Raw genomic sequence first — 18,880 nt, forward strand, 5'->3', positions numbered from 1 at the left:
TGCTGAAAAATGAGCCTGACATAGGTATGCAAGGTGCAGAATAAAAAAGACATAGGGAGGGAGTTTTGTCCACTAATTATGAGTAGTGGATTGTAACAAGATTCCTGGAGACCACCACTCCTTGCGTAAATCACTTGAACAAACATTTTCAAACGAGGGCATCTCAAGTTAATTTACCCTATCTGGATTTAATTTTGAAGCTCGCTGAGTACCAGCTGAGGCATCCCTACAACAGAGTTCACAGGAGGTGCTGTCAGGGGTGACCTTTCAGTGATGCTGCGCTCTCTTCTGCCGCAACAGAAGCAGGGACAGCCCCAAAACTGAGGAGAGCCTGCTCCTGCAAGCGTTATGCTCTAGACTTCAGTCTCCTGTGGTTCATTCCACACATGCACAGATGGGACGCCAACACAAAATCACCCTGGAAAGTTTTAACATTTCAGGAGAGCAATAAGAAAGGGCTTAGAAGGGAGGCTGGATCTAAATCAAAACTCAGGATGCCTCCCAGAGAGGGCCTTGACCTAGTGTCTGGCACACACTGATCTCCCCATCACAGATCATCATAGTTGACTGGGGATGGTAACTTTCTATGTGTTATTTCAAATGTAAAACTGTCAGGGCAGCAGTTCTTATCTCGTGTTGTACATCACCAAGAAAAAAGACCCTCTTCGTGACTTTATAAAACAAGCAAGAAGCGATGAGCACATGAGTTTTCTTGGGTATTCTGATAGGAGCTGGAATGCTCACCTGTGTTAAGTGAGGGCAAGACACATTTTTTTTTTGCTTCATACACTTGAGTTTCTGTATTTTAATGCTCTTAACTTCCTAACTGGAGAATTGTCATTTTTATTAAAACAGTCACACTGTTTGGATTAAGCCTAACAGGGCCCTTCTGATTTTTAATGTATTTTCCATGCTATAAACAACAACAACCAGACCTTCCAAAAATGGCTTACACAGAGCTGATTTGCAATTAATCTTTTATGGTGTGCTAAATAAAAAAAAATAAAAATCATCTTGCTATGTCATTCCAAAATTGCAAAGACAAATTTGGAACTTGAATTGTCAGTTAAAAATAAGGATAATTTTATTATTTTTGTGCAGTATATCACTTTGTTGATGTTGTTGGCAAATTTTTGCACTTCCAGAATGCTTAGCATTTAGCTCAGTAGCTTTTCTACATATAGATAGCTTTCTTACAGGCTTGAAATAGAGCAAAAATGTAGTCCTTTTAGGGGAATGAAATACAGAGGATGTATTTGGATTCTGATGACTTCCTAGGATGTTTCATTCAACATGCAGTATGAAGATGGCGGAAGGTTTTGACAGTATGGAGCAATCCATTTGGTATCTTTGTTTTAAATGCATGGGATGCAAATATACATGCACTACTATATCCTCCATTCCAGCACTGCAGTTATAGTCACAGATTATTCCTTTTGGCTTGGTACAATTTACCTCTGTTCTGCACTGGTTTTTATGTTCCTAATCGATAACTTAAGAGCTCTGCCGTTGCAAATCCTTTTTTAAGGTTAACTACTAAGAGAGACAACAAATATTCAAGCATTCAGCATCATGAACACTGAATAATGTTTGCAGCTAGCACAGCCCAGACTAAGAGTTTCTATGGAGTATTTTTTAGTTTATCATCGAACTCTATCCATATCTGTAGAAACTCTGACCATCTGCAAATGAATGTAAATTCTGTAAATTCCTCAGTATTTCTGTTAGAAAAGCTGCAAAGAATTCACATTTTAAGGGCAAAGCAATCATCACGAAGAGCTTCCCCTCTTGCACTTTGGACACTGAGAGAGCAAGTTATTGGTTAGGGAACACCAAGAGCTAATGGTGCAGTGAACCACAACTGGTTGCACTCAACAAAAACCAGACAGGCTCAGTGTGGCCTGTGGAAACATTACATACAGCAGAACCACGGTCATAGCCCTGAGTGAAAATCGTATAAAGCATGCTGCTTTTGCAAAATTGAAAGATAAACAAAAGAAGACATTTACCTTCCACATCAAGGCACCTAGGTGGGCTATCTGACCAGATAAGGTTATACATGCACTCAAGGAGCTCTGCCCCTTCTAGTTTATATCCAGGAAAGCACTGATAGTACACCACTGTTCCTACGGGGAAGGAGGACTCGAACTCAGATATGTTAATGTAACTATGAGGAAGAACCAATGGCCTCAGGCAACCTGCAAATTAAGAAGAGGAAGGTATCTTTTAATATAAGGTGCTTATCTCAGTCATCTTCACACATCTCAGTTATAATTCCTAAATTGAGGAGTGTGATATTTTTCATCTTCTCTGCTATGAATGGCATGTCTGCATGATCTCCCTTGGATCCGTATGCCTCATTACCCTGTTTCAAACCCTTTTATTGTTTAGCCCACACGCTTCACTAGCGTGGGATTCACCCTCAGCAAATTCAGGAAAGGTTTTCTGAAAATGACGGTATTCTGTTTCACAAACATTCATTGGTTTAGCAGATGGCAATTTCTTTTTGAGGTAGAATCTTTAATAAATAAAGGTTGTCATTTAGATAAACTATGATTTTTATTCCTCCTCTTAAAACTGACAGGCATGTAAACCATATTTAATATTAAAACTGCTCCTGTGATAAAGTGCACACAACTATAAAAGATTTGCAGACAGAATTAATGATTTTGAAATTCCAGTTTGAGAAAGTCTAAGGGGCCATGACTTCCTATGAGCAGTCCCATGATAAACACTGAACAAGGTCTCAGATTAGGTTATCAAAAATTTAAGGTACCTGTTATCACCAGAAATTGTAAATGTAGTCAGACTACGTTCTACTTGTGGAATTACTTCTGAGGGATTTGTACCATGGATGGTACTGAGCAGTGACAGTTAAATGGTCACCAACCACATTTGGTGCAAGAAAGAGCAGTGAATTTAATTGATGACACAACTTTATAACATCATTCACATTCAGAGTCTGTTTTGGGCTGGTATTTAGATAACGGTTTATACCAGAGAAAAAAAGTATTCCTCATGGCCTTAGAAACGACCCTCTGGGTAATACTTAATACTGTTGATTTTTTAAATTTGCAATAATGTGGAGGAAAGATGATTTGTAATCAGGGAATGAAAAATAATATTATAAAGTTATGAGACTGACAGGAACTGCATTATGGCAATCCCTAAATAGGTCTCTTGCCACTACTAGGAATTTGTGAAGGATGTTCATAGGACTCTCATAATTTGAAGCCTGAGGGGGAAACTAAAATCAGTCTGAGACCTTCTTGTAAGACACTGGCATCTAAAAGAAAAAGTCTCGGCAGCACTTCAAGTGGTTATTTCCTTGCAATGGTCTTTTGAGGCAGAGGGACAAAAGCAAAAGAACAGAACAGAAAAAGCCTGAAAGCTTTTTTTACAGCACACTGTACTACCAGAGCAATGGTTTTGATAGCTTTTTTACTAGCTGGTTATCTCCCTGCTCAAAGAAAGCTTCAGGCATCCTATCCACTGGCTACTGCTCATACCCCTGATCGAGTATGCCCCACACATAACACGCCAGTTCCTGCAAGCTGAGCAGCCCGCTGAGCAGAGCGATATAAGCAGCCCCCAGTGGGACAGAAACAGCACAGACGGCCTGAGCCAGACCAAGCTTACTCTTCTCTGAACTGTATCAGGGAAAATTTTGTCCTGCTGACTTAACATTTTAATGCTTGTTTGATGCCTCGCAATGCAGGAACAAGATTTACTTGAATTTGTATGAAAGCCAAGTTTCTGTGAAAATTCCTAGGTCTCCAGACTTCTCAAGCTGCTTGAAAACTTCATTTTGACATTTTTTTTTTTTGCTAAGTAATTCACATAATTTCAGAGCAGTAATTATCATTATTATCTCGTGGCAAAAATAGTTTGAGGCTGGATTCTTATATGCTCCACATTCCTTTCACACTGCTCCGGCAGAAAAAAAGGCATCTTAGTGTCATGAGACTCCCCTGCCTGTTGTAATCAAAGGGCCATAGAAATGTCACTGACAGCCTACCTAGTGCAAGTAGACAAGGGGCTTTGATATTATTAGCACCTGATGTAGCAAAAAGAAAATTCTGGAGACAATTTTAGAATTTGGCAAAATATGGCAGATACTTGAATGCGAATTGCCTAGCACTTGGCTCTTGTACAATTGATCTCTCAACTTCTGTCAGCACTGCTTTTATTTTGAAAGGCAGTTAATGTCAAATATTGAGTAGCAGCAACTGATTGTGTTTGATAGTATAAATACAGCAACAGAAGACAGTAACAAGTGAAGGGGTACTTTTGCTTACCCAGTTAATACTGGCTGTCACAAAATTTCCACCCGGATCTTTGGCAAATACAGTACCTGCAAATCCGTCTTTTGAGTATTCATCTTATGTAACTGTGACAGTCTTAATCCACCCCAGATGTGAGCAGCAGCCACTCTCAAAAATGGGCTGTATACTTTATACTACCACACATGATGCCATCGCTGAGAAGATACCCCAAAACTACTGTCCACTCTTTTACGGGTTTGTGAAAACTCCCCTTTCCTGTCAGCCCTATTCAGATACAATGTGTGCATTTAAAACACTGAGCTACTCGCGTAACGTGCCTAAATTTCTACATGTCTGTGCTATAGTCTAAGACGAGACCTTGGGGGACAGTTTGACATGCCCCAAACCAAGGGTCCTAACTGCTGAGACCCATGTAAACTAAGCTTCTGTAACTTTTGACTGTGGCACCCATCAATCTCATCACTTTACAGCAGAAATGCCAAGCCCTGACGTTTGTGTCTCACCCTGCCACTGTCACTCCTGAGAAGCGTCCCAGCTCCCCTGCCTGCCTGCCTCAACTCTACAAATCGATGTGACAGTGTAATTAAGTGCCTACAGAGAACTGTCAGCTTTAGGAGACAAGAGATAGGTTTGAGGAAAGTTAATACTAATCCAGTCTTCCCCTTAGCACAGACAGTTAAAATCTCTTGATGCTGTTCAGCTGGTCAAGCTTGTTACCAAGACCTGAACTGGTTAAAACCAAGTCAATGGTACTAACATGTGTGTGTTAGAAAGGTAAAGGTAATAGCAGCCCAGGGTTATTGAATTTCCATTTACTAAAGCTGGCTTGCTCCCAACCATTTCTCGCAGCCTAAGTGAAGCTGGGACCCCACACTACTCGTACTACTAGTTCTATGGCTAATGGATTTTCTGGCCAAAATCATTCCTACGCACGCCTTGAATTTTCAGTCAATACCTACTGGTTTAATGGCCTGTGAACCTGATCAACAACTCTCTGACAGAGTAACAGTACCCCTTCTCTACCCCTGCCTGCTGCACAAGGCAAAGAAGGGGAAACTGCAGTTAGAAGCTTAAATCTTTCCAGAAATAATTGGTGCAAAAATGTCAGTTGCCCATCAGAACCTCTGCTGAACTTCTGACTGATTTAACCCTGATTTTTTAAAAAGTGCAATGTATCTGTCAGATTTTAGACTAGCAAACAAAAACCAATATTTAAAGTACTATTTTAAGGATGGGTATGTTCAGAAGTGGCACCTGTTTTCCTGCAGGGAGCAATGGGGAAGAGAATCAAAAAAATCTTAGCAGCAGCACTATTCAAATACTGTACAGTGAAGTTTATCAGATCACTGACACCCTTACAACTGTAGAAAAAAGTATTGGCAAACTATCACAAGGTTGCATGAGCTATAAAACAGGATGTGCTGTTGTACTAAACCTTGACAAATGGGCAGATTATCCCATGTTCCATCGTCTTGACATATTGAAACCATGTTGTCTAAGTCAGGGTAACGGATCTGGAATCCTTCATGACAGCTGATTATTAACTTATCTCCAGTCCTGTATGTCTTGTTATGAATCTCTGCATCTTCAACATGTGGAACAAGGCAATCTGTGACTTCATGAAAAAAAAAATAGTAACTTAATTAAAAAAACATAGCTAGCTATTCAATAATCAAGCTCTTAAGCAAAAGTTATCAGTTAATGTAAGTGCTCTGCTCAAACCATTTGGAAAATACATGCATTTCAGTAAATAATAATAATAATAATAATAATAATAATAATAATAATAATAATAATAATAATAATGTCCTTTCCCTAGTTAACCATTGGTTTCAAAGTCTACAGCACTGCAGTAGAAGCTGACATTCTACAGTAATGGATCATTCACCCAGACTTTTTTGAACAAACAAAATTAAGAGCATTTAGGAAGACACTTTTTAATTTTGTCCTTCCATTCATCATGTATGCAAATTACAGTGCACAGTCTGACTATCCCAAAGTCCCATGTGAAGGCAGACTCTTTGACAGCACTAAGGACAGGACGAAAGAGAAGATAAAATACAGACATGGCATGAGGAACACAGAAAAACTGCGCTTTTAGCAGAGAGACAGATGAGTATCAGGTACATTTACAAGGATTTATCCAGCTCCATTCCACAGAGTTCATTACGTGCATGCCTTCACTTTAATCTTCATTGATCCCGTTTTAAATCAGATCATTTTATGTGCCTGAATTCATATGCCTTTAGAGTCTGTGATTTTTAAGGCCTTCAGCAGCATCTCAAGTGCTGTAGAAGACTCAACAAGGGAAACAACTGCAAACCTCTAGCGATATACACGCATGGGCTCTATAACCTGTCTGCGATACCTGTACCGGGCAGCTTTACATCTCACTGTTCACACCAGCACCAAAGACACCAAAATATGAAATAAAACCCAGAGGACTACAAAATGAAAGATGTTGTGGAAAGTGGAAGGAAAGGGTGAGGCAGGGTAAAAATCCCTCTGCTAACACTGAATAATTAAGAGACAAGCCAAGAAGATATGAAGGAATAGTACAGGTGACTCAAAGTTCATCCTCCTCATAGATGCAAAGTGAGATTAAACAGAAGAGAGGTAAACATTAAATACTACGAAAATATAATCAAAATTATCTGTTAGTTGGCCAGCGGTGAATCCATGACAGAGAAGGTGATAAAAGTTTCCAGGCATCAAAACCCACAAAGTATTTCAAATAAAAGCAAGACAGTTAAAATATTATAAGCCTGTTTGATGCTGGATTTTTTTACAACACTTCTACCACAAGAGACAATTATCTTCACTTAGGAATGCAATATTTATAAACAAAGAAGTTGTTTCAGAAGTACCTTGAGACTTGCATAAAAAAGAAAGATTCTGCCATTTCCATGGGTAATTCTTGCTAAAGAGTAAGAGGCAGCTCTAAATTTGTATTTAACCATTAATTGTGAGCATGCATAAAGTAAAGCAGAGCAACAGCTTCCTTGTTTGCTTAGAAGTGCAACCAGAGGCAAGATAAACTGTCATTTAGCATAGCACACACCAACTACTAAATACCAGCGTATTTCGTAATGTATTTATTTATGCAAACTAGGGGTTCTATTCTTCTGAGACTCCATCACTAAATTTTACTAATATGAAGTGTAAGAGTGTTGCTTCCCCAGTTAAAACATATTTTCCTCTGTACCTTCCCATTATAGGGGTGTTTTCCAAAATACATTGTATTTAGCTAGTTTTGATATGGGGCCTCCTGGACATACTATAAGTAACAAAATTTCCTATTTCTCTTGTTACTTTTAGCTCCTTGGCTGCTGCTGCAGGTACGTTCTGCAGCCTGGAATAGGAAGGGCTGGCAGTCTGCCAGATGGTCTGAGAAACTGCAGCAAGGAGTTTTATTAGAATTTATTCATTTAGAAATGCCCAAGTCTGGGAGGATGCCTACCCTAACAGAGGGTTATAAAACGCACTGCGATGAGGGCGCAGGCATCGCCTTCAAAGACTGAATAATTTTCTCTCCCTGGCAAGTTCATCAGCAGAGGAGATGGCAGAGGATGCCCCACAAGAAACGCCTGACGCTAAGCCTTTGAATGCTGTCACAAAGAGGCCACCCTGAGCACCTCCAAGAATGGGATGAGGTAGATGGGGATCCTGCTCCGCAGCCACGCAGGAAGAGGTCAGAGATGGATGCCAAAAGATAACGTCAATGAGCAGCTCACTCTCTCGGCGTAACAGCTGTCTGTTGCGATACAAATAAAAAAGGTGTGTATACATACCGCACAGTAAGATATGAGATTTCACTTTCAAAGTGAGGGAAATTGATTCTGTAACAATGAGCTATTACAGCGACTTCATCCCCATTATTCCAAGTAACAGCTATAGATAGAATCGTTTTAATCAGCTAGATGTTGGCAGAGAACAGTGGTAAGTTGCTCGCTGTACCATCCTTTGCCTGTGACATCCTGGCTGACTTTGATAACAGGCCTATTACAAGCCCCAGCTAAATGCGAGACCAATGGACCACGGTATTACAGCTCTTTTTCCTGATGCCTTGTGAGCAAATGCTTTCCCCCTGGCTGAATTTGTGTTGTTTAGCACTTAGGCGTAAATTGCAGTAGCCGCCGCTCTGCAAACAGCTGGGTTAGCTGGCACAAATTCTGCTTGGAAAAGCTGAGAGTAAGTGACTGGATTTTAAAATGTCCTGTCCTAGAAAATAAACTGCTTTATTCTAAGTACTTTTCAGCAAATCTGTGAAAGCTGCTAAACCATTTAAGGGACTACTCGGTCTTTAGCCAGCATTGAAGAGCAACGGCTATGACTTAACACTCCTTTCTGGCAATTTTATGTGATCTGCTTATATTCACCGTTTGAATATTAAAATGGGTCAGCCAAAAGAACATTAGGAACATATTTCTTATCTTGCAGTGGCACAAAGAGGTGGGGTGCGGCCGGCAGGCCTGACAGCCTGCCAAGTGCAAGGGCTCATCTTGACCTAACTTTCATGAAGAATGCAGCTTTGTACATTAGGGGTTCTTGGCTTTGGCAAACCAAGTGTGTCCCCCATCACAGGAAGATTGGTCTGAAGAGTAAAATTTGTTAAACACTATAGTTGTAGTGTTTTTGTTTATGCACAAACCATGCATCATCTCTCAGACCCGTTTCTTCCAGCCCATGGGGAAGGAAGACCACCTTCCTTCCTCCCGAGAGCACCTGGACCATAAAGGACTCAGAAGGCAGGCATGACCTGGGCACTATGGAGATAGCCACACCACCCATGGGTACCAGCTGGCTTGGTGTGGCTTGTTCTGTTGCAGGTGAACTCTTACCCTCCAAAAATTGTCCCTGGTCCATACTAATCCAGAAGGTGCTCACAGGAATTGTGTGGGGAATACTACTTGACGTTGGCCAAAACCATGTCAGGGACCTTTCTAACACTGCAATGTTGAGGAACAGTTGAGGAACAGTGTGCTGGCCTGTGCCCTGGCACTGTTCTGCTTACTAGTCCGTATGTAAATTCAAATGCATAGGTCCAGTGCTCCTATCTCACTGTGGAGCAGGCTCTGAATTAGCCTTGATGACATCTAGCCACGACACTGACAGGCTGGAATGGAGAGGAATAGGGAGAAAGGATGAAAGGAACATCATGAAGAATGGGTTGAATGCAGGGACAGCTCATCTGGACCCTGCACTCTTCAAAGTAAACATTTAAGATCAGTATTCTCTTGCTTTTTACTAGCATTAAATCCATAGTACTGTGTTAGTAGGATAGTTCTGTGGATGATAAACACAGTATTTCAGTGCATACTGCATAACACTTTCTCTTTATTGTCCTTGCTTGTATTAACAACAGTGCACTGAGACTTCACCTAAGATCTGCAGCCATCGTGTGAGGCACAGGTTACAAACATCATACAAATAGTGCTTGTAACCAGGCTTAAGAATTGGCAAACACTGGACAAGACAGGTAAGAGATGGAGAAATACAAATATTTCAGTCATCTCGCAGATCCAGGGACAAAGGTGAAGAGAAATAAATGCTAAATGTCACACAAAAACACTGTAGCCAAACTATACTGGCACACTCCTTTCACTGCAGGTTTATCATCCCCGTCAGTGGGAGAATGAGGCACTGAGGACATCTCGAAAGCATCTGCCTGCAGATGCACTGGGAGAGAAGGGCACAGCTCTTCGCTTGGTTGCCATCTCCATGTGGACTGTAAATTTAGATTCAATCTCATAGGAAAAGAGGTAGCATTTGTTCCAAGTAGGGCAAAGTCTCAGCAGCCACATTATCACAGTGGGAGAAGATTAGATTAAAGTGTGAACAACATGACATATTGTTCTTAAACAGTAAATACAAAATTCCTTCCTTAGAGCTTTGGTATTTATGTGCATAACTGCATTAGAATTGATGGAAGTTACAGTCAGAACATGCTGTAGATCAACATGAGAACATAACTCGAAGCACACAGATTTTTGACAGGGCATTTATTGGGCACCTAGTCATGCAACTTCATTCTCGTACTGACATTTAAAATCTCCTGCCTCTTAACGAGAAATGACAGACCTATAAAATTCAATTGATTGGATGAAGAGCTCCAGGCAAATGTATTAGTTTTAAAATCAATTACATTCTGAAACAGGTTGCTTTACTTCCTTTGGTAAACAGCATTCATTTGTGATCAAAGATTCTTCTAGTATACATGTAATGACAATTAAACGTACACAATGTATAGACATAAAATTGTAGGTAACCGTCCTTAGTTGAACCCAAACTCTTGAGATTAACTGAAAATTAACTCCAAAGGATTGAGTGTTTTTACTGTTCAAGCTCAGCTGGCAGTATCTGACATTTACATATACTGGGATGAGAGGCGTGGATAGCATACTACAGCACACATGGCAGGCAGCCACTGTCTCAAATGGGTAAATGCAATATAAAGTTTAGTTCGCCTTGTGATAGCTAATGATGAATGGTAAAACATTAACTTCTTACTTCTCCAGTAGGCGCTACAAATTTCAAACTTCTTTTTATATATCATTACAGAATTTTTGCAATGAGGACTTTTATGTATGTCATTAGACAGCAGAGAATTACAAATCCTGTTGTAATTCCTCCTTTACTGTTCTGCAGATATGCCACATTCCGACACTGCCCAGCTTGCTATGTCGCCCTTCTCTGATGATTCTGCTCCCAGTACACAAAAGGATCACTCCAAAAAGCACTTGAGCAAATGCATAGGTCTCATGGGTTGCCACTGAACCTTTGCTTCTTATTTTGTCTGAATCAGCGGCTGTATTGTGCATTGGAAAGAAGAATTAATTCTGTCATCTATTTTTTTTCCCTACTGCTAAACCATAAGATTGTTTTAATAATACCTGAAGTACTACACCACTTAATCAGGAAAGCACTTGCTTCACTAAATCCTACATTGGGGTCCTACTCTTTAGTCCAAATAATAAAAAGCGTTTCTGCATATGCCTAATTTTGAGCACAGAACTTTAACAAAACTAATCACATAATTACAGTTATGCTCAAGTTTAAGTGCTTTGCTTGATCAGAGCATTGGCTGGCAATCCTTTTTAAGTGTTCCGTGCTGTGAAGTAATGCTTATCTCTTAAGCAACTGTTCTCACATCATCCATCACATTCTCATCTTCCAATTTCTTTCTTTTTTGAAAACACCTGGCTTGAGTGTTGATCACACTAACATCAGTGGCAGTTTTGCTGCTGATGGCATTGCGATCAGAAACTTCCTCCACAGATTGCCACTGGACTGTGTGGCCTGGGAAGAGCTTTGAATACTCAATAAAACTTGTTAATGCTTATTTTAACAACTGCAATGGATGGTACAGGTACTATTTCAAAGATGCGCATCAAAATTCCTAGAAGCCACCCATAGTGGTTAAGGCAACAGGTTTTCCAAGTGTTATAGCTTTTTCTGGTAGTTCAAATATCCAGTTTAGACACATGCGGCTGCCACTCTACATGTATTTTTTTCTTAAATAACCATGAGATGAGAGACAAGGGCGTTTATGAAAGGTGACTGTAACAGGAGAAGGCATGATTTTCATACATACATTATTCAAAGGCATCGGGTTGTTTCACTGAAGCTGACCCATGCCACCATTATGAGCAGGTGTTATTGGTCCCCACTGCCTTTACGCCCTACGCATCAGCTGTCACCTCAATACACATCATAAGTCACCTCGCGGCTATGCTGCTCGCAGCTCCAGCTCTGCAGTCTGTAGCCTCACACATGTCCAGGAGCCCGTATTTTACAAAGACTTCTGCCAACAGGGCAGCTACCTGAAAGACCATGGGCTACCTACCAGCTGCATCTGGCTACTCTCTCCAGTATCTCCTGCACCACTTTCACACAGACCACTGTTTAGGGCTGTTCCCTCCACATGTACCTCCTGAGCATGGTCTTCCCAAGCCCTGCTTGCTCCTGCTGTGGCACGTCCCTTCATCCCTGCTGTCCTGGCACAGGATCCTCATACCCACCCACCCACCAGCATAAATAAGTACTTGCAGTTTTTATACACGCCAAGAAATTGCATGATCCCATGGAGTAAGTGTGTTTATGAACCACGTAAGTCTTCAATGAAGCCCATTTATCTATCTGATTTTAAATGGTAGGAGGCATTCTGAAATAGGATTTATCTTGCCCCACCTTGAAGATGATGAGGCAATGGCTAATGACTTCAGTGGAGAAGTCACAACAGTGGAATGTACACAGGTGATTTAACTAACGCTTTCCATGTCTGTTGATTTTAATAGCCCTGTTGACCAAAAATAGATCAACAAAAAGAACAACTTATATCTTCAATATACTTGGTGAAATAAATTGTTTGTGCTGCTCAGATCTATCTTGGCCAAAATTTACACTTATGATATTCGAATTAATCCTGCCTCTAACTCCTAGAAGAAGAAAATAATTTAACGTTCTAATTATTTAAAACCAAATACAATTTAAAAAATGCAGTACAATAAATTGGTTTATTCCATAACAGTCTAAATTATCTCAAAGTAAACTTCCACTGTGGCTTTAAACTTCTGCAGTCCATGTATATTTGATTTTCCTACTTGGATCATGAACACATCATAAAATAGAACTTTTTAAAAGTCCTGTTTAGCAGGAGCAGTGGCATTGAAAATTCATTATATTTTCCTAGTAAAACATTGCAGAAAGGAGTATTAAGTGGGCAGCTTTAATAAATAGTTACAGTTTACTTATACTGGAGGTGGTTTTTTCTCTGCATCAATTTGTAACTAGTTAAAAGGAGAAATGTATTCTCATTTTTTCTTCAGATTTCTTTATGTCCCTTTCAACACTTGCATGCATGCACACGCACACAGCCTCTCATGGTATAAATTAAACTAACAAATGAGGATTATGGATGGGATGGATGGTAAACTGAAGTATGTATCAAATAAGACACTGTGAAATGGACTCCAACCTTTTGTGTTTTGTGCTGAGACACACAGACATGGTACGTGGACAAGTGAGAACTGACACTTGTAATTGCTTTAAGAAAACTGACTTACCTTCTTGTAGGCACACAGGTTTATCACTTGGTTTCCAGCTCAGGGAGCCATTAAAGTGTCTCACACAAAGTTTTTTTGAAGTACCATTAAGCCTGTATCCTTCTTGGCAATGAAACCGGACTACCACACTTTCAAAGAAAACACCTGCACTGGGTGTCTTGTATCCATGTTCAGGAGCTCCAGGATCAGCACAAGCATGTAGGTCATCAAACCCTATGTCAGACAAAGATACAATCAAACTGTGTTCATTTACTCCTCATGCAGCCATTGTCCCCCTTTTTCTAGGTTTTTACATTTGATGTTTAATCTTTCGGGGGGCCTCACGTCTTCCATTAATGACCACTAACAATCCTGTGTGAGTACCAGCTACCCCACCATCAGGCAAGGACCCACCTCCAGCTACAGCAGAAATACTCAGGTGACAGAAACACTCCTGTCTTGTCATGCAGCTACTGAGGAAGCAGTCAACCACACTCCTCGGTAGCTGGCCTGGATAAAAATAAAGCACTTGACCCAACCTACCAGTGGGGATAGCACAGTAATGTATCTGTAATTACTCTTGGGGACTATGGGATTTTGGAGGTCTGGTACAGTCACTGGAAAGAATAATAATGTGTCAGAAGCGGAGAGGAAGAGGAAATAAAGAAAAGGGCATGCAACCTAACTGCCATCCAAAGACACAGTAACTAAACCAGAAGATGAGCTGCTACGTACGGGGAGATTTCGAGCTGAGAGGGAGCTCTACCACAGGGAAAAGGGACACTGATTTTGGATATATGGGATTCCCCTATCATGTTGGCTTGGTGGCCCTACCAATTTCTTAAAATGCTGTTATGGGAGCGCTGTATTACTGCACTGACACCAGAATGGGGTTTATTAAGCCCTTTACATCCACAGAATTAACTGTAAAATAACAAAGCCCCAACAGCTGAAATCATAAAATGTGACTGTTTATCACTGTATCAGACTCATTTCAATGTCATTTGCATAAACTGAAGCTTTTTTTACTGCAAAGCAACAAAGGTTTAGTGCAGCACTGAACAAGCACTGCATACTGAAAGAGCAAATAGCTTTGCAACAGGAACGGCAGGGGGGCAATTAATGCCGGTGGGAGGGACGCCTGGAAAATTTGAAAATCATCGCATTGTAGCTTTAATGTTTTGATTTTAAAAGAGCAGTATCAGAAAGCCTCAGCTACTTCCTGCATGATAAGGATGAAGTGCCTCCGTGGTACAGTCTGAGAGAAGGAAGATATAACAGCACAAGACTTTTCAAAACAAATCTCCGTTTCCTGAGGCCAAATCATTCCGTCCACCAAACAGCTTGGTGTGAAGCTGTGGCAGCCAAATGGAGAGCACTGAAGGTCATAAGGGGCTCTTGCATTTGAACACTGAATTCCTCCCTTCAGTTCCCTGGCCGCAAGCTGCTAGTGGAGAATAGAAGAGGCACATGCCAAGCTGCGTGTTTTATGTCCAATTACCTGCTCCTGCTAGCAAAGCCAGGGCACACCGGCAGGTCAACAGAGAGGATTGCATCTTTCTGACTCCATACATGGCTGATTTTATGTGAGTTCGGGGCACTGTGCTGAACTCCACAACCAGGCTACAATTTCCAGAAGGTGACCTGATGGCCAGAACCCAGCCCGAATACCTACGTGCCATGTGTACTAGACACAGCCATCACCTACACCCAGCCCCTGCAGTGCTCCGATAGCCAGGGCTCTTCACCCAGAGAGATTTCACTAGCATCCCCTTTCTTTGCTGAAGCAGCACAAGAGCAGCAGAGCATCTGCTCTTACGTGGTTTTACTCCTCCATCCAGTGAAGTTTATCATGAGAACTGAAGGGTCAGTGCAGTAGCCAAGCCAAACATACCTCTGACCTTCATGCCCGCTCATCTGCTGCATGGCTCAAGACCTCCAGTGCAAATTGCCCAAGACTATCACTTGCTAACGTGATGAACAAGGAGAAATACAGTCATTATGTTCATGGGATTACACACTGTAGGCAATACTCAGTAATAAAGAAGGGCTGTCCATTTTTACTGGAGATTAAAAAGAAGCTCCTTATGCTTCAGGCAGCAAACCCACATCCTTCAATAAAGTCAGTGATGATCTTAATTATTTTCCATTAAGCCAAGGGATAACACGACATTTAGCTCAATTTTGTTACTTTGGTAATCTCAGCATTTGCAGTCAGGCAAGGAATATTACAACCCACCTTGAAATATGTGTCCTTTCTTACCAGCTGCATCAGGGAAAAGTACACAAATGCCTACTACTATGCCTCTGCAACAACAGAAAAAAGAAAGGTGCTGAGCTCACACACAATTTATCTGGTAAAAAAAGTCAGCCAAGCTCATTTCTCAGTTTTCATTAAGTCAAATATGCAAAGTTAGAGATTTGGGGACCGTCAGCACAAAACCCAACATAGAAGGCAAGAATGTTTTTTTCCCTGGTACAGCCTAATTCTGTGACCCTGCTGCCACTTTTCCGATGACCTTTCACAAGCACAGATTTTCATTCCTCCTAGGGATTGCTTTGCAGTAAGTCGGTCTCTTAGGTCCTTTTTCTTGAACACAGTTTGTGAGCAGACCAATCTATCGCCAAGGGGAATTCCCAAGAAGGAAATGGAACGCAAATGGAAAAATTTAATTATGTGCCCTCTAGTTTCTACAAAGCCAGTAGCCAGCTGTTATTCAGCTACTGGGTAAGAGATGACACATGGAATCCGCACAGGATCACTGCTTCCATGCAGCATTTCCATTGCTTGTTCCTGAAGCAAGGAAGAAGGAAAAAGCCTCAGGGAAGAGCCAGTTAGGCGGATTACACATGCCATACAGTAACTTCTTATAGTAAGACCATAAAGGCAAAGCAAACAAAACCCTAGCCCCATCTTTCCTCCATAGATATCAACAATAGATTTGGCCCACAATCAGCAGAAGTCACTCATACGGCAAACTTCTTTTTGAAGGCGTACACGAACTAGGCACAAAGCAGCGAAGCCAGTGCTGTGCCACTCCGTCCAGTGCTTTGGCTGAGAAGGAGGCAAGGAAATGTGCATGGGAGGTCCAGCGAGGCTGGCCGCTGTGCTGAGCACCTCCCAGCGCACAGAGAGCACCGCAGCTGTTTTGACGGGGCCGTTGCAATCTACAGAAGCCAGGAACTGCTCTGATTTTCACCAGGGTTGCTAACTCTCTTGCACAAGAGGTGTGCTGCATATTTCAACAACTTACTTAGCGGAGAGCTAAGTCCACCAGTCTTTTCCAAATTAAGCATGAAACTTCTGGTACAATATTCAAGAACAACAACACTGAAACATCCCTGAATTCGCATCTTCCACTCTTCCTTAATGATATCAGACCTGGACTCTTTACATAAGAATCGTTTTCGTATTATCTCATCTACTTAAGCGCCACCCTATCAAAAGTGAGTAAATGTATGTCTTCAATGTAATACAGCTTGGTAAATTCTTTTTTTCTCGTGATCTTTAGTTTCTCTTCTTTTTCAAAGCTATGCATTTAAGAACAGCTACTCAAAGTTGCCATACAGTATTTTTATAATGGCAGGAGTAATCTCATGTTATAGACGGGACATCTTTTGCTTTGGTCCCTTTAGAACCTGATGAAACCAGACAAAATAGTTTTCAGCCAAAGCCACAAGACAAGTCTTTGGAAAGAACCACAAAAGTTACATAAATGGGAAAGCCAATCCTTTGGTTATAATAGAAAGGTGTCACCCTGCAGGAAAGAGTGTATCAAATAAGATAAAAAATAACTTAGAACTACAATGGATTCTGTTTCTTTACAAATCCTTCAATGAATCTTTGGGGAAAAGAATGAAATTTTACTTTGACTACTGGACTTTTTCTCATGGTTACAAAGAGGGAAGGGAGAACCATCAGCACCTACCAGTAAAAGCTCTACCACACACTTGTCAAATAAAGCAGTAAACTTTCATGTTACCTATATAGCAAAAATTCAGAAAGGTCAGAAGTCATCATTATAATCAACACCGCATCCCTAGTAACAGCTTTATGGGATGCTATTGTATGGCTTTAAATTCCTAAAGACTACACAATTACTGCTGGAACTGATTATTTCAGTAATCGAAACAGCTTAATATTTAGTCTCAGTTGTAGACTCTCTGTAGCATGGCACCTTTAAGGGATGTTGTGTAAAATATAATGGACAACAATACCTCCTGATAAGGTTAATGAGTACATAAGGTCATCATCACCAGTAAAACATGCAGCTGATACAGAATGTGTTTTGGTTGTTGCTGGACCAACAGAAGGTCATCAGAAAACAGCAATGCTCTTAACCTGGACAAAACACAAGCAGTTTATATAGGTTCCTATTTTACCTTAATTACTTCGTTATTGTCAGTCAGATAAAAATTACGTCAAATTAATCAGAAGACTGAAAAAGAAGCAATGCTCTCCTTGGGGTATAAAACAATTTATTTGAAAGGACTGTGTTTCTAGAATTCTTCATTGTATGTTCTCAAACACAGAATGATTCATCTCGTCCCCCATGAAAGGCTTGAAATATCCGAAACCAGGGGAAAATTACATATTTGCCATGACAAGAAATCATGATAGCCAGAAAGAATAATCCCTCAGCTCCTCCCTTCATTCTCTATTTCTCCACACCTTGTTCTCAGTTTCCTCTTTTGTTTTCCTTGTTTCCCTCTTCCCTCACCTCCATATCTTACAGCTCCTTGTAAATTCACGGTGCTGGCAAGGTGATTTCTAATCTAGATTTGACAGACTTCTTTGACTCTAAAACTGCTATACAGCATTTCACTGACACGCTGCTGATGCATGTTAGCTCAGAAATGGCTACACTCACTCTTGAACAGAGATATCACTCTCAATCCGGTTAGTTACATACATACAGTGAAGGAAAAGTGACATGTAATGTGTAATAACATTAAAGATAGAGCATTTTCAGTATTTGTCTTCAGTAGGATAGAGAATGGGCTTCTCGTACAGCAACACCTGCGTTTGGGTTCACTAAATCAGCAAGTCCTTTCTATCTCAGGCCAGGGTAGAGGCAGAGGCTCTGCGGACTGTGGCAGGACCAGACTGCCTGCATGCACATTTTATAAGGAGTCTGTAAACACTGCAGGAGCAGGTTATCTTAGGCCAGCTCTCAGTAAAAAAACATATTAGGACTAAAGCAGAAGGGCCACAAGTGCAAACATGCTGAGGGCTTGCTTGTCTCGCACAAAGGAGAAGTAATTTTCATGCCTTGAAGAGTTTTTGCCCTGTTTCTGTGAAAGCCACGCAGGCACAGCATATTGCGCCTGTGGCTGTTTATGCTTCCTCACTGTTGATGACATTAATTGAACTATCCACATACCCCTGCAACATGAAAAGGAAGGATGCGCTTCGATTAGCATCTAGCCTTGGAAGTGAAATGAAATTATAAACCTGTGATTTCATTAGTGAAATGCCTGATAAAATCTAAACTCTCTTTAATCCCTTAAGGGTCACTAATGCTCAAGCTTCCCTGAGATTTCAGCAGC

At 40.9% G+C, this 18,880-nt stretch overlaps 1 protein-coding gene across 1 annotated transcript in view; it reads right to left on the reverse strand.

Annotated features, from left to right (window-relative positions):
* The window catches only part of SUSD4 (sushi domain containing 4), a 34,529-nt gene extending 17,736 nt beyond the window's left edge, over positions 1–16,793 (reverse strand). Inside the window, exons 1-3 of the mRNA XM_037406076.1 lie at positions 13,352–16,793; positions 5,722–5,901; positions 2,010–2,198 (exon numbers count right to left, since the gene is read on the reverse strand). Coding sequence (XP_037261973.1) covers positions 2,010–2,198; positions 5,722–5,776 — 244 coding nt within the window. The 5' untranslated portion in view covers positions 5,777–5,901; positions 13,352–16,793. The remainder of the gene's footprint in view (positions 1–2,009; positions 2,199–5,721; positions 5,902–13,351) is intronic.
* Positions 16,794–18,880: the final 2,087 nt, after the last annotated feature.

This window comes from Falco rusticolus, chromosome 12 (genome assembly GCF_015220075.1).
Source record: "Falco rusticolus isolate bFalRus1 chromosome 12, bFalRus1.pri, whole genome shotgun sequence".
NCBI lineage: Eukaryota > Metazoa > Chordata > Aves > Falconiformes > Falconidae > Falco > Falco rusticolus.